The sequence below is a fragment of the Cnephaeus nilssonii genome, assembly GCF_951640355.1.
Source record: "Cnephaeus nilssonii genome assembly, chromosome: 10".
NCBI lineage: Eukaryota > Metazoa > Chordata > Mammalia > Chiroptera > Vespertilionidae > Cnephaeus > Cnephaeus nilssonii.
This window is the reverse complement of record NC_137081.1, coordinates 50,170,910-50,196,523: the sequence shown is the minus strand read 5'-3', so window position 1 is coordinate 50,196,523 and position 25,614 is coordinate 50,170,910. Positions and strand designations below refer to the sequence as shown.

General features: G+C 43.4%; 1 protein-coding gene across 1 annotated transcript in view; it reads right to left on the bottom strand.

Moving 5' to 3' along the window:
- TTC21B (tetratricopeptide repeat domain 21B) overlaps positions 1-25,614 on the bottom strand; it is a 74,252-nt gene that overhangs the window by 11,635 nt on the left and 37,003 nt on the right. The window contains exons 20-26 of the mRNA XM_079782443.1: positions 20,564-20,752; positions 18,584-18,694; positions 17,311-17,392; positions 9,702-9,852; positions 9,347-9,508; positions 6,991-7,186; positions 1,030-1,254 (exon numbers count right to left, since the gene is read on the bottom strand). Coding sequence (XP_079638569.1) covers positions 1,030-1,254; positions 6,991-7,186; positions 9,347-9,508; positions 9,702-9,852; positions 17,311-17,392; positions 18,584-18,694; positions 20,564-20,752 — 1,116 coding nt within the window. The remainder of the gene's footprint in view (positions 1-1,029; positions 1,255-6,990; positions 7,187-9,346; positions 9,509-9,701; positions 9,853-17,310; positions 17,393-18,583; positions 18,695-20,563; positions 20,753-25,614) is intronic.

The window sequence follows — 25,614 nt, the reverse complement described above, 5'->3', positions numbered from 1 at the left end:
TAACTTGAATTAGATGTATAAACTATAAGTTGATAAATGGCTTGATATTTTAGGTTTTTAAAGTTCCTAAGAAAATAACTGAATAGTATCAGATGATCTCTTTAAAAAACAAATGATCCATTTTGTAATCTAATTTGCTTGAAGAGAATAAAACATTGATTTTATGTGATTAAAGATTTGAAATAACTGATATGAACGTATAAAGATAAATATCTTCAGGTTTCTAAGATGAATACAAGTATGTCTTAACAAATAGTTAAAAAATGTTTTACTGAATAAGACATTCTTTTTGTGTATGTGTGATTAAACACCAAAATGCACTGTTAAGTAAAGAGCCTTAAATTCTAAGGATTTTAAGATTTTCAATTTCATACCTAAAGATAAAGAGTTATTAAACAAATTGTATTAAATGCTGAAAAGACTTTTCTCCACAAAGTATGTTATACACAGTGGATTATGATACTGTGGAAAGTCATGCAGCTGCAGCAAAGTCATCGAGTATTTCTTAACAGGAAGGATGGATGCCCGCAATTAATGCTCTTCTGCAATTTTCATTAGTTCTGAGATGGCATGGGTAATCACAGGCAAATACTTGACATTCCAAAACACTTTCTATAAGAAGGGCATACCACAGCTGAAAGTTAAAACTGTATAAATCTGTGTTTTTTATATTTATTTTCAAGGGCAAATGGATTCTTTCTTATTATTAACTAGAGGCCCAATGCACACAATTCGTGCAAGAGTAGGCCTTCCTTCCCCCAGCTGCCGGCACCAGCTTCCCTCTGGTACCCAGAACCCGGGCTTCCCTCGCAGCCCGGGCTTCATCCGGAAGGACATCTGGTCTAATTAGCATATTATGTTTTTATTATTATAGATGCTGGTTTCCTGATTATGGTAAGAATAAACATTGAATTTTCAAAACACACACACAGGAATCCTTAGAAATGGACCAACACTCTGTAATAGCCTATTATAGAAGGCTTGTACAATAAAGGTTAACAATCATTGTTTTACCCCTCAATCGATTACCTTATTATGATGCAGACATCGCTTTAACAGTTCTTCTGCCATGTCGTATTTGGCCGACTGAATATAAATATCAGCAAGTAGCAGCCAGCTCCTCTCGAAGTCCTCAGCATCAACAGGATTCCAGTTCATTTTCGCAATCCGCTTCAGCTGGTTTCTGGCTCGTGGAGTCTGTTTCAGGATCATATAAGCTGTTGCCATTCCCAAAAGTGCTGGAATATGATCCTTCTGTAAGAAAACCAAACTTTAGACCCTCAGACACACAAACATAAGTAAGTGTCCTATGTTTAAAAGGAAAACACATGGAAAGTAGCAAGTGCCACATAATATGGATTCTATTTCAGGCTCCACACAGCTAACTGTGATAGGGTCATTAATTAACACATCAAGTAAGCTCACCCTACCATGTAGAAGTTGGGTGAGGCGCTGCGTGGTTAAGATAATTCAATAAATTTGCAGATACCACAACCTCACAATCTCAGACAATTCAGGTGACTCAGTCTTTAATGGAATTGACTGGCTGTTTTGGTTTTGCACAGATAAAAAAAAATAAACAAAATTCTATTTCAGTGGAATCCTGACTGAACATTTGCATTTTGACTCCTTCATTCTTTCATCTGTAAAAAGGAATAACAATGATTTACCCACAATGATAGTCCTTATCTATATTGACTTACCCTATTACTCCTTTTCTTCCCCTTCTCATTTTCACTTTATTCAACAGCCTCTTCTCCCAATAAAGATCAATGAAATGTTATAAATAAGGCATGCAATTAGTTAGTCATGTGGAAATTATAGAAAATAAACTCGGTTTAAAACATTCTTTTATAGAGTTTTGATATTTTGCATGGGTTCAAAAGGAAAAACAATGTAGTTAATCTGGCCTCCCATTCCTTGTAATAGAATTTGCAGAATTTAGAAATTTCTTCTGTTTTGTGTGGTAAAATTCTACATGATTGCTATTATAGTGAGGTGTTAGTGTACTAGTATAGTAGATGATAAAATACAGATGCACTGAAAGACATCAGGTTTAGGTAAGCCATAAGAAACAGGGTAGCAGAATAGTAAAACGTTCAATGCCCAACACCACAATGGTTGGAAGTTGGAAATAACCTGGATTAGAGGTGACTCATCAGAGCTTGATGAACACAGCTTTTTAAGAACATAAAATATTCCTGGCTCTAATTTTATATCTTTCAATAAACTTCCAATATGTAATTTGTTCTCATTAAAGAGTGGCAAAAGGTTTTATTTGAGTGTCAAATCCACCCAACTGGCAGTAAATTCTGAAGCTGTGTGTGGATGTTATCAGTTACTGAGCCTCATCCTCACCCTCACCCTATGTGGGCTAGAGGGGAAAGAAAATGGAGGTCTGCTATGAATTTGTCAGTCAGATCCCAGGACAGCCCACAAAGAGAAGGACCCTGTAAGAATGTCCAGATCTTTTCACATACTAAAAATATCCCACACTACACATTTAAAAATAAACCCTCTGATTTTAAAATCACACACCTCAAGTTTGATTAGAATGAATCAATTCCCCACAGCTTGATCATGGCTGAGTGAACCCAAGAATAGTTTCTAAAACTGCAAATCTGCCCTGGCCGGTGTTGCTAATGGTTAGAGCATCGGCCCTTGCACCAAAGGGTCCCAGGTTTGATTCCCGGTCAAGGGCATGTTCCTGGGTTGCGGGTTCACTCCCCACCCCCGGTTGGGGCGACCAGGCAATGTGTCTCTCTCACACTGTTGTTTCTCTGTCTCTCTCTCCTTCTCTCTCCCTCCCTTCCACTCTCTCTGAAAAGCAATGGAAAAAATATCTTCAGGTGAAGATTAACAAAAATAAAACTGCAAATCGGAATTCTCACCCCGGCCTCAGACCCAAGATGTCTCTCTGGTGCAGACATCCTAAGGCATTCGGCCAGCTTCCCTCTCTCATGCTCAGTCCATGCTCAGCTGCAACACTTTGGATCACAAAGGACAATACAGCTATGTTATAAACAACATGCTTTTATGGTTCAAGGTGATGGAATGAAAGCCAGTGGAAGCACTGCTGTGCTTAATGTATTTTCCACTATTTCCTCCCAGGATTCCTGTCGCATACCTCTTTTTCAATCAATCTGAATGTCGCATAGTGCTGTGAACATGCCATTTCCCTGCCCCCCTGTCTTTGTTCCTACTTCCCCTTACCCTGCAATGCACTTTCTCCGTCTCTGCCTGTAAAAATGCAAGTTATGCTGGTTCTTCTTAAATCATACCTTCTCCACAAAAGGGCCTCCCAACTCTCCTTATATTGTTTCCTACAGCACTTTTATTTGCATCTCTAGGATAGAATATCATAAATTTTGTGTTGTACCACAGTCAGTATGCTTACCTCATGGCTCCTAGATTATAAGAAACTTGAAGAAAAGGAGCTATACTTTGTTTAACTTTGTGACTCCCATTGTGCTTAGTACTGTCCTCACTGGCTGCTTAATCAATATTTATTATAGTTAACTAGAGGCCTGGTGCGTCCCTTGGCCTGGCCTGTGGGATTGGGCCAAAACTGGCTCTCCAACATCCTCCGAGGGGTCCCGATTGTGAGAGGGTGCAGAGCAGGCCGAGGGACCCCAAGGGTGCACGATCCGGGCTGGAGAGGGATGCCAGAGGTTGGCCAGCCAGGGAGGGACTGTGGGAGGGCTTCAGGGCATGTCCGGCGCGTCTCACTCAGTCCCAATTGGCTGGACCACAGCAGCAAGCTAACCTACTGGTCAGAGTATAGGCAGACATTCAACTCATGAGCTGCCCCCTGGTGGTCAGTGCACATCATAGCAAACGGTTGAGTGGCCTTAGCATATCATTAACATATTACTCTTTAATTGGTTGAATGGCCGACCAGACACTTAGCATATTAGGCTTTTATTATATAGGACTAGTAGCCCATTTGCAGGAAGAATCCTGCAAGCTGCCACTGCGGCCGAGTGCGCTGCCGCTGCCGCCCGCCCTGCTCTGCTCTGCTCCGCCCCGCCCGGGCTTTCCCTCTGGCAGCCACCTTGCTTTCCGCTTTTCCTCCCTCTTCCTTCTAAGTTGTCTTCAGTTTTCACTCCTCCCTCCCTCAGCGTATGCAAATTAACCATCTTTGTTGGGTAATTTGCATACTCACCCTGATTGGCTGGTGGGCATGGCTTTGGCTGGTGGGCGTGGCGAATGTGCGGTCAATTTGCGTATTACTATTTTATTAGGTAGGATACTAGAGGCCCAGTGCACGGCATTCATGCACTCAGGGTTGGAGGGGGGTACCTCAGCCCGGCCTGCACCCTCTCACAGTCTAGGAGCCCTTGGGGGATGCCTAACTGACGGCTTAGGCCCGCTTCCCAAGGGGAGCGGGCCTAAGCTGCAGTCGGACATCCTTAGCGCTACAGCGGAGGCAGGCTGCTGCGTTTGCCAGCTGTCAGCCCGGCTTATGGCTGAGTGGTGCTCCCCCTGTGGGAGCACAATGACCACCAGGGGGCAGTTCCTGAGTCGAGCGTCTGCCCCCTGGTCGTCAATGTGCATCATAGCAGCTGGTCATTCCGCTGTCCGGTCAATTTGCATATTACCCTTTTATTATATAGGATACGCAGCCTATGAGTTAAAAGAAAAAAGTGCAAGATAAAATTTGTTGCTTATGAAACTTCAGATCACACAACAGTCTTTGGACAGTTCAGTCAATAAACAGATTTGAGGAGAGTATATTACTAATCACATATGTAAGAATAAAAAAAAATAATGTAGTGTCACCAACACAAAAACTGACCGTCTTTCTACGAAATAGCTGTGATGTCACTAGATGCTTTTGTGTTCTCTCTCAGATCCTACAGTTTAAACTCTCATTACATTCAGGGGTGGGGAACCATTTTTTTTGCCAAGGCCCATTTGGATATTTATAACATCATTCACAGACCATACAAAATTATCAGCTTAAAAATTAGCCTACTATATTTGGTCAAACATTTAATTAACTCACCCCTAATGCCTTGGTAGGGCCAGACCAAATGATTTTGTGGGCCTTATATGGCCCGTGGGCCAGACATTCCCCACCCTTGCATTACATGCTAGGATGCTCCTTCACATTTGGTGGCTGTGATACCTTACTTGAAATGGTGCTTCATTGTGTTCTTACACATTTTCTTGGTCTGACATGACAGTCCTATTTCTGGTCTCGTTCAGTCAGCCACTGTCATCACCTGCTGCTTCACAGCCAATTCCAATGAGCACAACCCCAGGGAACATTATTTCAATGTCAGCAGAAGGCTCTGCTCCAGATAGGGCTGCTGCTGATGCTATCTTGATGTCTGTTCTAAGGGTGGCTTAGATGGTAATACAGTGCCATCTAGGACACTTGGAACCAAACAGCAAATGGGGCTGTGGGTTTCCCCAAATCCCTTCAGAGTCTGGAAGGCAGGGGGGAAGGGTCACAGTAGGAGTCCTTGGTGGTTTATTGTTACCACTGTGACTTCTGAACCACAAGAAAAAAAGCAAAACTCTGTAAATCTTATGACAGACACAAACTTATGAGTTTCCAGTGGCCTACAACATTGTTGAGTGAAAAAACATGAAACCTAATGAGTATGCTTAGAACTAGTTATTACCAACTGCTAATGGGGTGGGTGCCTAGAGTTCCTTCCTTAATATCAAGTAATTGAAGAAATACAGTACCATTTGAGGAAAGGAAAAAAGAACACCAGAGAATGAGAAGGAAGGTGGGTCTAATGGGTGAAAAGAGGAAGCCTTTAATATAATAATAATAATAATAATAATAATAATAATAATAATAATGATAGGATTATTTCAGTGTTGCTAGAGATCAATGTCATTATTTGCATGATATAGGTTGTCAGTATTGATCTCACTTAGCGTTAGAGTTGGAAAATTTTCAAATTCACGTAAGTGAAAAGGTGAGCAATGCAGGCAGCCAGGTGTTTATTTTCCCTTAGTAAGTTATCCTAGGCTACATCTATAACGCAGGACTTCTCCAGGGATAAAGCTGTTCCCTTGAGAATTACTTTATGCCCTTTTGAAGAATTTCCTTTCTCCAGAATTCACCATCCTAACAGTGATAAATACATCAACCACACATAAAACCAGTGAAGTGTCTCTCTGGAGACAAAGGTACACTGTGTAAAATTATGCCAAACTATATACGTAATTTTTAAAAAAATATATATTTCTTTATTGATTTCAGAGAGTAAGGGAAGAGAGAGAGATAGAAACGTCAATGATGAGAGAGAATCATTGATCGGATGCCTCCTGCACACCTCCTACTGGGGATCAGGCCTCAATACAGGCATGTGCCCTTGGCTGGAATCAAACCTGGGACCCCTCAGTCCGCAGGCCGACGCTCCATCCACTGAGCCAAGCCAGCTAGGGCGATATATACCTAATTTTTAAAAAAAATATTTTTTATTGAATTTTATAAAGAGAAAGGAAGGGAGAGGGAGAGAAACATTGATGTGAGCGGAACATTGATCAGCTGTCTCCCTGAATGCCCCTTTCCAGGGATTGAGCATGCAACTCGGGTATATGACCTGACTGGGAATCAAACCATGACCCCTCAGTGCATTGGATGATGCCCAATTAACCAAACCGGTGGGCCAGGGCTATATGCCTAATTTTTAATACTAGTAAGTAATTAATTCAATTTTCAGAAAACAAACTAATCAAAACACATATTTCTATACCATCATCTATATATATAAAAGCCAGGTGACTGGAACGACCAGAATGACCAGAAGGACCGGGAGACCAGCCAACCTCCCGTGGCCCCTCCTCCCGGCTGGCCTGGACCCCTGATTGCCCCCCCACCCCAACTGGGGGTGGGGCTGGCCGACCTCCCATGGTCCCCCCCACCTCCTTCTGGGCGGGCCAGACCCCACCTGTGCACGAATTTGTGCACCAGGCCTCTAGTAGAAACATAACATATGAAGTTGAAAAAGAAGATCTACGAACCTCAGATGTTGCTATTTCGGTGAACGTACTCAATGCTTGCTCAACATTAGATTTCTGCTTGGTAGCCATCAGGCAATAGTTCTCCAGTACTCGAAGCTGTACATGACCCTCAGCAGTCTGAGGTTTCAGTTCTTTAAGGAGTTTTTCTGCTGTTCTCACTGCTAATTGCATAGACTCTTGCTTCTCAGTTGAATTACTGTATTCAATGAAAAATAAATCTCTTATATCTGCTACACATGAAGTCAAAGTCATTGAGAATGGAATGAGATCTATGGTACACATGGTTTCTTTTTTGTCACCAATTTAAAAGTAATCCTTTTGAAGAATGTCACTCATTCTCTTCTAGCACAAAGCGCAGTTATAATGTATTTTTTAAACAAAATTAATATAGCTTCAATAAAATAGCATTAAACATGTATTCACTCTAATGTGAAGACAAAATTTGGACAATATCTACATGTGGTGTTTTCATTTCAGCTAATATAAAACTAGAATTAAGAATAAGTAGAATCATCCTATCATCAGTGGTATACCTATTCAGAAAAAAAGTAAAGAGGCAGCAAAAAGTAACTAACATCACTGAAGCACCTACTATGTGCTAAGCACTGGATTATGTCATTCAATCTACGTTGAATCCATTTTATATGTTAGAAAACTAAGGCCCAAACAGGTGAAATAATTTGTCAAAGGTCACACAGCTAATAAATGGTAAACCTGGGATTTGAATCAAAGTTTGTCAGACATATAAAAAGTCTATTTTACTTTCCTCACTCAGTTGCTTATCAGATGCTCAGAAACTATATATCTGTCAAAAGGTTGTAAATTGTAAGTGCAATACAGTTTAAATATGTACTAGCATTTTTCTTATTTTTTAAACACACATCCACACCCAGCTATCTCTCTCTCTCTCTCTCTCTCTCTCTCTCTCTCTCTCTCTCTCTCTCTCTGTGTGTGTATATATATATATATACACACACACACACATATACATCTATCTATCTATATCTATATCTATATCTATATCTATATCTATATATATATATATATATATATATATATATATAAATTAATAAAAGAAAATTAAATTCTCAAAGCCCATTCAAAAAAAAGTCATTGGTCATTTTCTCAGGGCTTACGTTTTATCTTCTCTAAAACATGTCACACTGTTGGCTACCTTCTTCAAAGTTCCCCTCCCTTCGCTCTGTAACATCACATGTTTTTTGGTTCTCTTTCTACCACACTGATTGGCCTTTTCTGACTTCCCTTTCTCATCCAGTCCCCTTAAATGTTAGCATGCCCCAAATTTAGTTCTCAGACTTCTCTTACTACATTCTATTTGCAAAGAGGCCATTCATGGGGTTCCAACCATCCACTCTGTACACATGTCCTCCAAATCTGTATCTCTAGCTATGGCCTCCTTTCTGAGTTCTAGTTTTATATTTTCAACTACTTGCTGAAGAATAGCCTACAGACACCTAACAGTAGTTTACCTTAGCCTTTTCAAAACAAACATAAGACAAGCATGTCTCTCCCTACTCTAAAACTTGCCATGGTCTCTAGAATCCAAGCCTTCAAATCTGTCATTGAAATGTCTCAGCAGTCTGGTTCTAATTTACTCCCGTTGCCTTATGCATCTCCCCTTGATTGCTTTGCACTGCTATGAGTTCTATGAATTCCTGCAACACTTCAGATCTGTTTCGTCGGAGATTGAATGCTTTCAGATACATTCCTGTCTCCTAGGTAAATTACATGTTTCTGAAGGCAGAAACTACCCCTATACCTTAGTATATATTTACATACTTATGCATCCCCCACCATACCTTGCTCAATTTGAGGAGAGGACAAGCAATAAATACAGGTTCATAGAAATATAACCACTTATCAGCAGTGCACACAGTGGCTTTGAAGTCAGGTAGAACTCAGCCCAAATCTTGCCTCCACCACTTACTAATCTATCACATTAGACAAGTTAACTCTGAGCTAATTTCACAATACTGCTGTAGGGAATAAATAAGACAATGCAATATACAGCAACAAGGGTATGGCATATAACCACCATCTCTTAAAGAGTTACTATTATTGGGTGAAAAATTTTGTGAAAGTAATCAAATTCTATAATGTACCTGTTTTTTATAGAGTAGGGGAGTGTCTTTGTAAGTTCCTTCTGATTTAGGAAACCTACTAAAAGTAATACATGCTTGCTACAGAGAACAGTTATTCTAGCTATGATTTTTTTTTTTTTAATCTAACCCTTCATTAGTGCTATCCTAGAATTTAGTTCTCTTTTGTAAGGTATCCTTGTTTATTATCCTCAATGTGTTTCTTAAAAAAGAGTAATTTGTCAAACACTACTCACCCCAGGTCTCTATCTAGATTTTCAAACACTTCACCTCCAACAGTTTCATTATCTGGATTCAAACAGATCTCTATCATATTATAAAGGGCATTTTGGCCCCATTCACTATCTTTCCGAGCTTTATTAAAATGTCGAAGGGCATCGTTTGGTTCTCCAGTATACCTGGTTAAATATTAAAAAAAAACAAAAACTTATTTCAATCACTGACTACAAACTTTAAGTCATTTATAGTTTGTTTGGTAAATAAACATATTCTAAAATGTAGATATTTTTCAAAACAAAGAAATGCATATTCTACTTTATTCACAATGAGGAAAAAAATTATTATGTTGGATTTATTTGCCAATAGATTTACCAAAGATACAGTCCTTTACAGTACTGATATCCTGGCTCCAATTTTGCTCTGGAGTTACGTTTCTCAGCCATTAAGAAAAATCTTGGAACATCCTCAAGTTTTCCACATCTTCTTAGGAAATCAATTAAACGAGATAATGTCATGTAATTATCTACAAACAAAGAATATTTCAGATATATACACATTTTATATCTTTTGTTTTAATGGTTATAATCCTACTTTATTAAAGTATAATTTACTTTAAATGAAATACAATTTAAACAAAGGAATGCCTTTGGGGTTATAATCCCTAAAGAGACTGTGTGGATAACTTGATGATCAATCAAATGATAAAGGGTGGGTTGGTCTGATCACAGTGAGAGAGGTTCTAAATACATAGGCAAATAGACAAAAATGCACATTTGCTGTAACTTACTTTTCAATCATTCCTAGGACCAAAATATTCTAGAAACAGTCTCTGTGCAGATAACCTAAACTCCCACTGTAAAATTTAGGAGGATTGATGTGATTGCGCAGGGCAAGTCTGTCTATGAGACAACCTTTTCCACTTACTGCAGCACGCAAGGGAGTAAGAACAGTACATTCTGATGACAATGTTTGGGGTGAGCAATTAGAAATTTACTCCAGCCTTTCCTTCATATGTGTATGTTCATGCATATTAGACACTAGCTCACCATACTATAACTTTAGGATATCAGTCCCAGTGTTTTAATCCTATTTTACCTTCTTCTAAGGAAAAATAATTAATTTAGTTATTTGGTCTCAGGTATAATTTTCTGGCACACTCCTAGAAAGCCTTCTTCTCTCAATTCTATCCAGTTTTGAGACTAATTTAATAAATATTTTATAAGATTTTAAAAATAATGTATGGAAACTTTAGAAAATTTGGAAAAATACAAAAAATATAAAGAAGAAAAAACATTCATATTCCCACAAGCTAGAGATGACCACATTTTGGTTTCCTTTTATATATTTACTAGAGGCCCGGTGCACGAAATTCGTGCACTGGGGGAGGGTGTCCCTCAGCCCAACCTGCACAGTCTCCAATCTGGGACCCCTCGGGGGATGTCTGACTGCCTCTTTAGGCCCGACAGGGATCGGGCCTAAAGAGGCAGTCAGACATCCCTTTCACAATCTGGGACTGCTGGCTCCCAACTGCTCGCCTGCCTGCCTGATTGCCCTTAACCACTTCTGCCTGCCAGCCTGATCACCCCCTAACCCAGTGATGGGCAACCTTTTGAGCTTGGTGTGTCAAACTTCGCCAAAAAGCTGAGCATAACTCGGGTAGTGTGTCACTTTGAGGAAAAAACTAACTCCAAGACTCTAGTCGCAAATGTTTCATCCTCAGGAGCAGCAAATGTTTCATCCTCGGCATGCTGCCGCGTGTCATCAGAAATGGCTACGCGTGTCAGTGCTGACACGCGTGTCATAGGTTCGCCATCACTGCCCTAACCACTCCCCTGCCAGCCTGATCGACGCCTAACTGCTCCCCTGCCAGCCAGATCATCTCCAACTGGTCTCCCCTGACAGCCCGGTCACCCCCAAATGCCCTCCCCTGCATATTCTCTCTTTATTAGATAGGGTTTTTTCTTTAACATATTGGACAGCTCTAACTGGTTTGGCTCAGTGGATGGAGTGTTGGCCTGCAGACTCAGGGTCCCGGGTTCGATTCCAGTCAAGGGCATGTACCTTGGTTGGGGGCACATACTGCAGGAGGCAGCTGATCGATGTTTCTCTCTCATAGATGTTTCTAGCCTCTATCCTTTTCCCTTCCTCTCTGTAAAAAAATCAATAAAATTTATTTAAAAAAAACATATTGGACAGTGTACCTGCTGTGGTCTTGACAAAACAGTAAAAATGTAAACCCAAACTAAAAGAGTCATAAAATAAACTCCTTAAACAGGAATTTCATGAGACTTGGAAAGGTGATATCCTGTGGTTGTTTCTTCCTTTTTTTCTTCTCTTTCTTTTTCTTGATGTTTCATCTTTTGTCCTTTCTTACTTTTCTCCTTCTATTCCTTTTCTATCGTCTCTTTCTCTAAACTTTACCTTTGGTAGAATCATCAGTACTTGACTCGCTCCCTGGGGGCGCGGGTGCCTCCCAGCCAGACACCTAGGGCTGCCTCTGGGAGGGGTTGGCGGCATGGGGTCTCAGGCGCCTCCCATCCAGACACCCCCGGCCGCCTCTCGGAGGGGATGGCAGCGTGGGGTTGAGGGTGCCTCCCATCCAGACACCCCAGGCTGCCTCTGGGAGGGGATGGCAGCGTGGGGTTGAGGGCGCCTCCCATCCAGACACCCCAGGCTGCCTCTGGGGGTTGGCGGCATGGGGTCACGGGGGCCTCCCAGCCGGACACCCCGGGCTGCCTCTGGGAGGGGATGGCAGTGTGGGGTCCTGGGCGCCTCCTATCCAGACACCCCGGGCTGCCTCTGGGAGGGGTTGGCGGCGTGGGGTCCTGGGCGCCTCCTATCCAGACACCCCGGGCTGCCTCTGGGAGGGGATGGCGGCTTGGGGTCCTGGGCGCCTCCTATCCAGACACCCCGGGCTGCCTCTGGGAGGGGATGGCGGCGTGGGGTCCTGTGCGCCTCCTGTCCAGACACCCCGGGCTGCCTCTGGGAGGGGATGGCAGTGTGGGGTCCTGGGCGCCTCCTATCCAGACACCCCGGGCTGCCTCTGGGAGCGGTTGGCAGTGTGGGGTCGCGGATGCCTCCCAGCCGGACACCCCGGGCTGCCTCTGGGAGGGGTTGGCGGTGTGGGTTCACGGGCGCCTCCCAGCTGGACACCCCGGGCTGCCTCTGGGAGGGGTTGGCGGCGTGGGGTCACGGGGGCCTCCCAGCCAGACACCCCGGGCTGCCTCTGGGAGGGGATGGCAGTGTGGGGTCCTGGGCGCCTCCCAGCCAGACACCTAGGGCTGCCTCTGGGAGGGGTTGGCGGCGTGGGGTCTCGGGCGCCTCCTATCCAGACACCCCGGGCTGCCTCTGGGAGGGGATGGCGGCGTGGGGGCGCGGATGCCTCCCATCCAGACACCCCGGGCTGCCTCTGGGAGGGGTTGGCGGCGTGGGGTCACGGGGGCCTCCCAGCCAGACACCCCGGGCTGCCTCTGGGAGAGGATGGCGGTGTGGGTTCACGGGCGCCTCCCAGCTGGACACCCCGGGCTGCCTCTGGGAGGGGATGGCGGTGTGGGGGACAGACACCTCCCAGCCTGACACCGGGGGCTGCTTCTGGGAGGGGATGGTAGCATGGGGTCCCCAGCACCTCCCAGCCCGGTCACGCCCCCCCCCCCCCCCCGTGCCGATCGCCCCAGGCACCCCGGGGAGCTGCGGCATGGGCCCGGCCACGCCCCCCCCGGGGTGCCGATCGCCCCAGGCACCCCGGGGAGCGGCGGCATGGGCCCGGCCACGCCCCCCGGGGTGCCGATCGCCCCAGGCACCCCGGGGAGCGGCGCCATGGGCCCGGCCACGCCCCCCGGGGTGCCGATCGCCCCAGGCACCCCGGGGAGCGGCGCCATGGGCCCGGCCACGCCCCCCGGGGTGGCGATCGCCCCAGGCACCCCGGGGAGCGGCGCCATGGGCCCGGCCACGCCCCCCGGGGTGGCGATCGCCCCAGGCACCCCGGGGAGCGGCGCCATGGGCCCGGCCACGCCCCCCCCGGGGTGCCGATCGCCCCAGGCACCCCGGGGAGTGGCGGCATGATCGCCCCAGGCACCCCGGGGAGTGGCGGAATGGGCCCGGCCACGCCCCCCGGGGTGCCGATCGCCCCAGGCACCCCGGGGAGTGGCGCCATGGGCCCGGCCACGCCCCCCGGGGTGCCGATCGCCCCAGGCACCCCGGGGAGCGGCGCCATGGGCCCGGCCACGCCCCCCCGGGGTGCCGATCGCCCCAGGCACCCCGGGGAGCGGCGGCATGGGCCCGGCCACGCCCCCCCCGGGGTGCCGATCGCCCCAGGCACCCCGGGGAGCGGCGCCATGGGCCCGGCCACGCCCCCCCGGGGTGCCGATCGCCCCAGGCACCCCGGGGAGCGGCGCCATGGGCCCGGCCACGCCCCCCCGGGGTGCCGATCGCCCCAGGCACCCCGGGGAGCAGCGGCATGGGCGCGGCCACTGGGCACCGCCATCTTAATTTTATCAACGGTTGACAGGCCATCCGGAGTCCCGCCCTCAGCCTCCGCTGGCCCAATCGGGGGCATAGCGGAGGTGCGGTCAATTTGCATGTTTCTCTATTATAAGGTAAGATGAGTGAAAAACAATCTATAAATACTTAAACATAAGCAAATGAATATTTTTTTTGCTTACATATATACAAAATTGAAGTCACACTTGGGTTTTTAAAAAATATATGTATTGTTATTGATTTCAGAGAGGAAGGAAGAGGGAGAGAGAGATAGAAACATCAATGATGAGAGAATCATTGATTGGCTGTCTCCTGCACACCTCCTACTAGGGATCAAACCTGCAACTGAGCATATGCCCTGACCAGAAATTGAACCATGATCTTCTGGTTTATATGTCAACACTCAACCACTGAGCCACCCCAGCCAGGCCACACTTGGGGTTTTGATTCAACATTATACAGTGAACATTTCTCAATTGTCATTAAATGTTCTTCCAAAACATAATTTTAATATGGATGCATAATTATTGATGGCTCACATTTTATTTCTCTGTAGTTGTGTTTTTAGGTGTTTGGACTCTCAAGTTTCAGTTAGCACAGGACTCATAGTAGGGGATTTGTAAAAATTCCTTGCACTGGCTGGTTTGACTCAGTGGATAGAGAGTCAGTCTGCAGACAATACTACTAAAAGGTATTCATTATTAGTTCAAGTTATAATTACCAGTGATAGATTAAATTGCATTAACTTGTTTTTTTTTAGTTAAACATGAAATTTGACAGAAGGCAAATTTCTGCACTTTAAGGAACCTACTGAAAACTGAAATGTGTTGCACTCTGACAAAACATAGTCCATATTTATTGCTGGATAGTGAGGCGATATCTGTGATGTGACAAGGCATGAATGAAGTGTTATGGAATTACAATGTACAGAATTCCTAACTTTGCTTTGGGGAAGCTGGAGACATTTCATCTAGGACTGGACGTTTGAGCAACCTGAAGGAGAGGAGGATTTTGCTAGACAAAGGCATTCCGAGAGGTAGACAGCATGTGCAAAGACAGAGCAGAGACCATGAGTGCTGCTAAGTTTGATGTTACTAGCCATACATTGGAGGAAGGATAAGAAATATGAATGGAAGGATCATCTGGGCCACATTATCAAAATAATGCTATATTAGACTTTACCCTAGACAGCCATCCTTACTTTTAAGCAGAGGGATGGTTTTTGATTTTTAGAATTAACATAGCAGTCCTACCATAACATAGAGCTACAAGAACCTAGAGGCTGGAAGATCAGTAGGGAAATTGCACTAATGTGGGTGAGAAGTGACACAGGCCTTAATTAGAGCCATGGGCTAGGAGAAGATAGACTGGATGTGACACTTAGCTATTAAACAGACACAACTGATGGGACTTCTTAATCAATTGCTGTGAGGACAGGGGAGAACTCGGGAAGATTCAGAGATTTTAAGAGTGAAAAGGTGTAATCTGTCAAGAGAGCAATAATTAGATCTATAAGGAGAATTTTTAACCAGCTAGGTTAAGTCAAATTGGACAGTACATTTCTCAAGTAAGCTAAAACGCAGCCTTACTTTAAAGTATTAAATGTGCTGAGGGTGAGCAATAATGCACACATAAAATAAGTAGATCATAGGTTTTAGAATAATTCTTACAAAGCAGATCAGTGGATGAGTTTGTAAAGTCCTATTAGAAATCAAATAGAACACAAGATTCAAAACATAAAATATCACATAGGCAGTAAAAACTTACTTATTTTGCATTTTTAAATGACTTGGTACTGCACAGCCATTCACCAATCCATTCAACCAATAAACGTTTACTTTGTACCATCTGTGTGCCTTACACCACAATGTGTGGATGGTGGGGATATCAGATGGATGTGAGATGATCCCTGCAAACTTGGAGTTTGCAGTTTAATGGAGATGACAAATCCTATCTAATAAAGCAGTAATATGCAAATTAACCATCACTCCGCTATACCCACCAGCCATGCCCACCAGCCACGCCCACCAGCCAATCAAGAGTGATATGCAAATTAACCCAGCCAAGATGGCAGTTAACTTGCATATCCAGGCGCAGAACGAAGACTGAAGACAGTGGAGAAGGAAGCCAAGCACTGCAGAAGGGAGCAAAGCTGCAGAGAAGCAAGCGGGGCGGTGGAGAAAAGAGGGAAGCAGGCAGGGTGGGGGAGAAGAGAGTGAGCGAGGCAGCGGAGACGGGAGGGAGCGAGGCAGAGGAGACGGGTGGGAGCGAGGCAGCGGAGAAGGGAGGGAGCGAGGCAGCGGAGAAGGGAGGGAGCGAGGCAGAGGAGATGGGTGGGAGCGAGGCAGTGGAGAAGGGAGGGAGCGAGGCAGCAGAGAAGGGAGGGAGCGAGGCAGCGGAGACGGGTGGGAGCTTCGCTCAGGCTGCAGGAAGCCCTATTCTTGCAGGAGTATTCCTGCAATGGGCGGCTAGTATATGCATAAATACTTTTAGCAAAATAACAGAATTCTGTGATAAAGAGGCCTGAGTGAAGTGATTTATTATTAGTGTGACCAACTCATCCTGATTTGCTGAGACTTTTTTAGTTTTTGCATTGAAAGCCCTGTCTTCCCGGAGACCCTTCAGTCTTAGGTAAATCAAGGTAGGTGGTCACCCTACTCAGCTTCACATGAGATATTTTATAATGTAGGTGGTGGCAGTGGGTTGGGATTTTTATTTAGTGAAGGGTGTATATTTTGGATTACGTGTAGGGAAAGACATAGCAGAAGAATGAGGAAGGCAAAATTCATTATGGGCAAAAGGAAAAAACCATGCATAGGCTTGGAGGTGTGGTTGTGTGTCACTTGGTACTTCTACAGTACAAGGTTGTTATACTGAACTTACAAATAATTCATTTTATATGTGCTTATGAACAGTCCAAAGTAGCCAGTCTACTAAGCCAATTATGTTATTGCCATTTTGGAGAGATGCTGGGTGAGACAAAATTCATCTCCAAATGAGCACTTCTTCAAATCTTTCACATGAGGGCAAAATTGTCATCAATGGCTTAAAAATGGCTTAAAAATATTAACAAGGGGCCCAAGCCGGGTGGATCAGTTGGTTGGAGCATCATCCCATACACTGAAATTGTTGTGGGTTCAATCCCTAGTTAGCGCGTACAGGAGGCAACCGATTGATGTTTTTCACATTGATGTTTCTCTCTCTCTTTAAAATCAATAAAAACGTATCACACACATACACACATGAGGGGAGAGGTCTGCTTTTTACACACATATGTACTCACAAGGGGACAAGTCAGGTTGGATTATTGGCTTGAAGAGAAATATTGCAATATGGGAACAGCTTAAGATAAAATGAAAATATTATGTACACTACCTTAAACGGTCTTTCAGAAAAGAAGAAAGGGACAAAACAGAATCTAGAACCAAGGCAGAAATGGCATAACAGCCAAGAGGAGAAAAGGAGTTGAGTGCATTAGCCAATACAATCAATGAATATTTACCTGGCTTGCGTTCTAAAAGCTGTTGTAAATGAAACACTGCTTGTTCATAGTCCTGCTTCCTGAACATGAGATCTGCCATCATCTATAAAAATAAAAGTTGGTTCTAAAAATATTGCCATATATTTGACAAAGCATATTCCTCCTATCAAGATTTAGCACTAGGAAGACACATTTGAAGAAGAGGAGGGAAGTTTTACAGAAAGGAGCCCCTTACACATATTAGCCCTGAGATCAGTGTAACAGAAGGTTATCGGGACGTGAACAGAATGCTCTGTTCCCAAACTGTATTTTAGCAGAAAATATGTTTCAAGAGGTTATTTTAAAAGCAGAGATTTTAGGAAACTGCACACTCTATGTGTGCCATTATAGAAAGATGCCTCATTGGGCTTGCTAAAATGACAAGATTAAAAAAAATAACAACGCTCTTAAATTCTTAATATTTCAAAGGAATTTCAAATAAGCAAGACTTACTGAGATTTTCTTTTTTTTTTTTTTTTAATATATTTTATTGATTTTTCACAGAGAGGAAGGGAGAGGGATAGAGAGCCAGAAACATCGATGAGAGAGAGACATCGACCAGCTGCCTCCTGCACCCCCCCCACCGGGGGACGTGCCCGCAACCAATGTATATGCCCTTGACCGGAATCGAACCTGGGACCTTCCAGTCCGCAGACCGACGCTCTATCCACTGAGCCAAACCGGTTTCGGCTGAGATTTTCTTATCATATGTTTTAAAGGGAGAGTTCTTACATTTCTAGTTACATTTGTAGTAACTTTGAATAAACCTCACAAACTGTCATCTATATAGCTGTTTGAAAAACTAACAAATACCTCAGTCCCAGTAAAAATGAAAAAGAAAAAAAAATTTCTGTTTAAAACTCACCATCTTAAAACAATAAAGGAAGTTTTTTATGTAACTCCAAAAGTCCCACTGCAACTTATAAATTAGTCCGGCATGTCTGAGTAAGTACTTAAAAGTCAGTCTTTAGCAAATTTTTATGACTTACCACATGACTGACCATGCATCCTCTTACGCATAAAGAAAATTTAACTAGGCCCAAGACAGCAAATCAGGCCTTATTTAGAAAAACAGGTTTACCGTTTTTATAAAATAAAAAAAGAATCTTAGTCTTCTTTGGTAAAATGTACCAATAATGTTAAAAATGTCACTTTTTCCAAAAGCCAACACGAGACAGGCCTCTCAGCTAGCATTAGTTTTGTGTGGAACCTAAAACACAGCCGCCTTTACAGCACTGAAGTCTCTAGGACTAACCATGGTGGCAGCCTCATTGTCCTGGTCATTCTGGAGAAGTAGAGCACAATGCCGCAGGCAGGCCTCAGGGTCATCGTGTGCCAGGTATAATCGTGCCAGCTCCAACATTATCTATGGACAAACAGGGCAAGATTAGTGAGAGACTGGAATAAACAGTGACTGAGGAAATTGTCTGGATACACATTAAACTTTAGTTGATCAAAGTTATCGGAATAAAAATGCCAAGCATGATAGACAGGAAAACTATAGGCACACTCACCTTTCTTTTCTCTTATAACTGAGGAAAAAAAAGGAAAAACGGTGGTAACCCACTTGAAAAGTAGAGAGTCACAAAATGTGTAAAGAACACTTGCTTAAATCGGGAAATTAGATTCTGGTCCAAGCTTTTCCATGATGGGGCCAAGTCTCTCTTACCTCTCGGAACCTGTTTTCTCATCCTATATAATAAAGAGGTAATATGAGAATTGACCATCATGCCCTCATAAGATGGCTGCCTGCGACCAGGCTGGCAGGGGGGTGAGTGAGGGATGACCAAACGATTGAACAAGCAGGCTGTGTGGGGTAACCAGGACGGCAGAGGGGTTAGTGAGGGACGACCAAACGACTGAACAAGCAGGCTGCGTGGGGTGACCAGGCTGGTAGGGGGGTTAGTGAGGGATGACCAAATGACTGAACAAGCAGGCTGCGTGGGGCGACCAGGCCGGCAGGGGGGTGAGGGATGACCAGGCTGGCAGGGGGGGGGGCAGTTAGGGGAGACCAGGCCGGCGGGGGGTGCAGTTGGGGGCAATTAGGCTGGCAGGGGGGGCAGTGAGGGGCGACTAGGCCAGCAGGGTGGGGGGCAGTTGGGGCGACCAGGCCGGGAGGGGGGACAGTAAGGGTGACCAGGCCAGCAGGGGGGGCAATTAGGGATGACCAAGCCAGCAGGGGGGGCAGTTAGGGGTGATCTGGCTGGTAGCAGGGGCGGGCAGTTAGGGCGATCAGGCCAGCGGGGGGACAGTTAGGGGTGATCAGGCAGGCAGGTGGGGCAGTTAGGGGCAACCAGGCAGACAGGCAGGTGAGCTATTAGGAGCCAGCGGCCCAGGATTGTGAGAGGGATGTCCGACTGCTGGTTTAGGCCTGATCCCAGGGATCATCCCCTAAGGGGTCCCGGATTGGAGAGGGTGCAGGCTGGGCTGAGGGGACCGCCCAACCCCATACACGAATTTCGTGCACTGGGCCTCTGGTTCAGTGCTGTAAAATAAAAAGCTTGAAGCAGACAATTCCCAAGATATACTTTACACTGAAACTAGAATTATAGCTCCTTCAGCCATCACAAAACCAAGTGACTATTTGGTAATGCTTTAATAAAGGTTATTTTTGCCTTACATCTGAAAGAATTGTATTAACTTCAAAATGCTCAATCCTAAACTTTAAATTCTAGAATAAAATTGCCTTTTGTTCTATATCACTTATTTAAGTTTTAGCTATTTTTAGAGATTTCTAAGAAAAATATCTAATCATCTATCAACATCTGAAAAATTACACTTTTAGTTCATATGTTTTCTACATCAATATTATCTTTACATTTACTCCCAAACTGTGCCATTTGAGGTAAGAGATTCAATCTAGTCATTTCTGCATGTCCCGTAATTGAAAAAGAGGTGTACAAGGGCTGTTTAGTAAGATGAATTGAGTCATCTAGAGCCAGATAATTGAGATTGAGAAATTGTTTTAAAGTAATTATTAAAACACAAATGAATATTGAACATCAAAGAGCTTACAGATTTACTTTATATCACTTATTCCATCATGATTTTTAGATTCTAGTATTATTAAAGGCATAAGTATTTTGAAGGATTTCTAGACACAGTATTAATTTTTAACTTGTATTTTTGTTATATTTCTTTTCAAATCTTTAATAAGCTGATAAGAATTTTACATTTGGAGAAATTAGATGACATCTGGAATAAAAGGTGCTTAAACTTTTATGAAGGTTCTGACCTTATTATCTGTTTCACAATGAACAAGCGCTTCTCTATAAAACTTAATTGCTTTTTCATAGTCTCGCTGAGCAACAGAATGTTTTGCAATCTCTGCACAAATTTCAGCTGCTAAATGTTTCTGTGCAGGAACTGCATCTGGTTGTTCCATCTGAACGCGTTTTAGTACCCGAGCTTGTAATTCTCGAGCCTAGGAAAAAATAAGGATAAAAAAGATTTAAAAAAAAATAAGTAGAAACTAACAATTCTCAATAGTGAACACATAGCATAAACTTTACAGAAGATTTATTAAAGCATTTTTGGCCCCCGAGCTAACAAAGCCTGACCCAAAGAAAATATCTCAGTTGAGGTCTTAAACATGCACTTGTTTGCAAATGAGCCAGCATGCCTATACTTTCCAACTGAAGACTAAAAATTACTGAGTCTTTCCCACTGTTATAAGGATATGTACAGGAAGCTCACTAGGGAACAATGCAATCATAAAACCAATATTTGGAAAAAATCTTCCACTTGTCGAAAGGTATTGAAGAAATGACTTAAAGCATGTTATTTGTTATAAAGAAAAAAAAACACATTTTGTTATTTGTTGTAAAAACGAAGAAACAGGAAAAGCAAAACAAAAACAAACGAAAAAATATCTGAAATAGCCCAATGTCTAAGAATGGAAAATGGCTAATCAATTTTTGGTGTATACATACATATGGTCCTACATTGTGCACAGACAACCGGGAGGAAGGCAGGGGTCTTCCTCAGGGTAAGAATGTAGAGCAGGTTGCTAAATTAGAAGAACATTAGCCTTTCCACCCACAGATATGTTTTCTGACACATTGAGACCTTCCTTTAATAAGTGAAAGAGAACTCCTGTGCTTTAAGCCTGCACAATAAAATTTAACTTTGAGCTAATCATTCACTAATGCATTCATGCGTTCATGTAACAAACAGTGAATATTCACCATCTGCCACACATTATGCTACACACAGGGAGCCCTTTTCGAGACCCCTGTCAAAATGTTGGTTGACAACTGGTGTTTAATGAAGATGGTCTAAAGCTGAGTGTGTTTGGGAATCACAAGTCCTAACATTAATTTAGGACATTATAATAAGCATTCTTCTGGAAATGGAAGAGAATGGATTAGAGAATATTATTAGATACAGCATATGGTGAAGGTTAAGACTGTTTCATGAAATTTTACTTTTATATGATTAAGATGTAGCTACATAGACATGCTGGTAAAATGAATATTAAGTGAAAAGAGCATAACCAAATATAAGTCTGTACAGAAATGAATATTAAGTGAAAAGAGCATAACCAAATATAAGTCTGTACTTATCAATTATAATTTTATAAAATTATAAAATTGTTAAGTGCTTTATGGCATATAGATTCTTTATTTCTGGTTTATTTAGATATTTTTTCACAGAAAAGATAATTTGCTAAAAAGTGATTTCCCTAGAATTTTCCTGCAATTAAAGAATTAGAACTTTTGTTAGCTAAAGCTCAAAACCAAAACATTTGATAAATGAGTTGCACAGAATGCAGAACTCTTCTGGGTACATGAAAATGAGGTCAAAAGAGTGGTAGTCTAGAAAGCAAAAATAGTGAGATGCTCTACTTCAAGCTCAGCGAAGATGTGGGGCAAATCAATTAACAAATGACCCAGTCAACAACATCATTTAAATCCACATGGAAACTTTACCAAAATTGATTACAATGTAGGGCATAAAGCAAGCTTTAACAAATTTCAAAGGGCTGAATCATTCAAACTATGTCTGACCACAGTGAAATTAAACTATAAATAATTATAAAAAAGATAACAAAAAATGGAACTGCCCGGAAATTGAACACTATTACTTTTATTTTTTACTAGAGGCCTAGTGCACGAAATTCGTGCATGGGGGTGGGGGGTGTCCCTCAGCCCAGCCTGCACCCTCTCCAATCTGGGATCCCTCGAGGGATGTCCGAATGTCTGTTTAGGCCCGATCCTGGTAGGGCAGTCGGATATCCCTCTCACAATCCAGGACTGCTTGCTCCCAACTGCTCACCTGCCTGCCTTCCTGATTGCCCCTAACTGCTTCTGCCTGCCAGCCTGATCATGCTCTAACCACTACCCTGCCAGCCTGATTGATGCCTAACTGCTCCCCTGCCAGCCTGATTGCCCCTAACTGCCCTCCCCTGCAGGCCTGGTCACCCCTAACTGCCCTCCCCTGCAGGCCTGGTCCCCCACCAACTGCTCTCCCATGAAGGCCTGGGTCCCCCCCAACTGCCCTTCCCTGCAGGCCCGGTCACCCCCAACTTCCCTCCTCTGCCTGCCTGGTCACCCCTAACGCTCTCCCCTGCAGGCTTGATCGCCCCCAACTGCCCTCCCTTGTAGGCCTGGTCCCTCCCAACTGCCCTCCCCTGCTGGCCTGATTGCCCACAACTGCCCTCCGCTGCTGGCCTGATCCCTCCCAACTGCCCTCCTCTGCTGGCCATCTTGTGGCGGCCATCTTGTGTTCACATGGGGGCAGCCATCTTGTGTGTTGGAGTGACAGTCAATTTGCACTTTACTCTTTTATTAGATAGGATAGAGGCCTGGTGCACAGGTGGGGGCCAGCTGGTTTGCCCTGAAGGGTGTCCTGGATCAGGGTGGTGGTTCCCTTGGGGCGTGGAGTGGCCTGGGTGAGGGGCCTGTGGTGGTTTGCAAGCCAGCCACGCCCCCTGGCGACCCAAGCAGAGGCCCTGGTATCTGGGATTTATTTATCTTCTATAATTGAAACTTTGTAGCCTTGAGCGGAGGCCTGGGCCGACCAGGGTGTGCAGGAATCTTGGATTCCTCCATTGCCAGGGAAACCCAAGCCTCCTGTTCGCTCCATGGCCACAGCCATCTTGGTTGGGTTAATTTGCATACTTGCTCCTGACTGGCTGGTGGGCATGGCTTGTGGTGTGGCGGAAGTACGGTCAATTTGCATATTACTCTTTTATTAGATAGGATACATAAACAGATTTTACTTCAAACCATATTTATAACTATAGGTTGTGAAAAATAACTGCCATATATTAAGTGCTTACTATGTTATTTCCATATGCAATAGTTGCCACTTTAAATTATTTAAAATTTATCTTTATGGTTGGAAGTATTACAGATGTTTCCTTCATCCCTCCCCCATTGATCCCCTCCTTCTCATTCCTATCCCCTCCTCAGACCTCCACCCCACTTTTGTCTGTGTCCATGGATTACACATATCTTATATAATAAAAGGGTAATATGCAAATCAATTGAATGGTGGAACAACTCGTCACTATGATGCGCACTGACCACCAGGGGGCAGATGCTCACCGCAGGAGCTGCCCCCTGGTGGTCAGTGTGCTCCTACATGGGGAGCGCCGCTCAGCCACAAGCTGGGCTAATGGCTGGCGAGCGCAATGGCCTGCCTCCGAGGCAGTGCTAAGGTTGTCTGACTGAGAATTAGGCCATCAGTTGGACATCCCCTGAGGGCTCCTGGACTGTGAAAGGGCACAGACCAGGCTGAGGTACCCCCATTCCCCCCCTACCCCCAACCCCCCGCCGAGTGCACGAATGTTGTGCACCGGGCCTCTAGTATGCATATAAGATCCTTGGTTAATCTCTTTCCACCCACCCTACCCCCCTTCCCTCTTATAATCTTCAGTCTGTTGCATGCTTCCATGTCTGTGGATCTATTTTATTCATCAGTTTATTTTGTTCATTGGATTCCACATATAAGTGAGATCATGTGAGACTTGTCTTTCTCTGACTGGCTTGTTTTGCTTAGCATAATATTCTCCAGGTCCTTCCATGTTGTCTCAAAGAGTAAGAGATTCTGCTTTTTTTACTACTGCATACTATTCCATTGTGTAAATGTATCACAGCTTTTTTTATCCACACATTTACTGATGGGCACTTGGGCTGTTCCCACATCTTAGTTATTGTAAATAATGCTGCTATGAGCACAGGGGTGCATATATTCTTTCTGATTGGTGTTTCAGTCTTCTTAGGATATGTTCCTAGAAGTGAGATCCCTGGATAAACACTATACTTATAAATAACCCAAAGTGATCAAAGTAGAAGTGAGGAAATATTATAAACTGAACAATAATAAACTTGTGGGGTGTATCTAAAGCAATGCTTAGAGATAAATTTATTACCTTAAATGAATAAGAAAAGAACAAAGGCAAACCCAGCCTATGTTACTACCTAATGGACTATTTCAATAGTCTAGAAAAAGATTAGTAAACCAAATCCAAAAAAAGTAGAGAAAACTAATTAGTGAGGTAAAAAAGCAAACATTTAATGAAGCCAGAAAAGGAAAAAGTTGGTTCTCTGAAAATATTATTATAATAAACCCCTGGCATAACTGATCATTAATAACAGAAGGAAAATGACCAATATCAGTAGTATAAAAGAAGATATTTCTACAGCATTTCCAGACTTTCAACGGGTAAGATATTATGAAAAAATATGTCAATTAATTTGACGATTTAATGAAATAAAAAACTGTTTAAAAATATATCCATCCAAACTATCATAAGATGAAATTTTAAAATGATCACTCCAAGATCCATTATAGATGTTGAATCCATTAATAAAAATCTTCCATCAAGAAGCTTTGAAGTCCCAATGGTTTTAATATCAAATTGTTCCAAATGCTAAAAAAATAGCATCAGTTTATAGATCAATCTCTCTCATGAACATGGATGTACAGATCTTGAACAAAATACTAGCTAATATCTTTAAATTCCAGTTGTTGTTTTAAAAAATTATAAAAAAATGACATATTTCAGGGCTATCACGGGGATTTAACATCTGAAAATCAATTTACAGAAAAAAATAAGAGAAAAGTCACATGAGTAATCTGATAGATGCAGAAAGTGAATTATGATAAAATTTAATTTAAAAAAATTGTTAGCACACTAGAAATTTAAAAATCATTAAAAATATTAGCTACTTAGGGAATAGTTCAAAGGAAAAGTGTGCAAAACCCCTACAGTGAAAACAACAAAATATTAAAAGGAATTAAAGAAGATATAAATAAAGGAAGAAAAAAAAAATGATG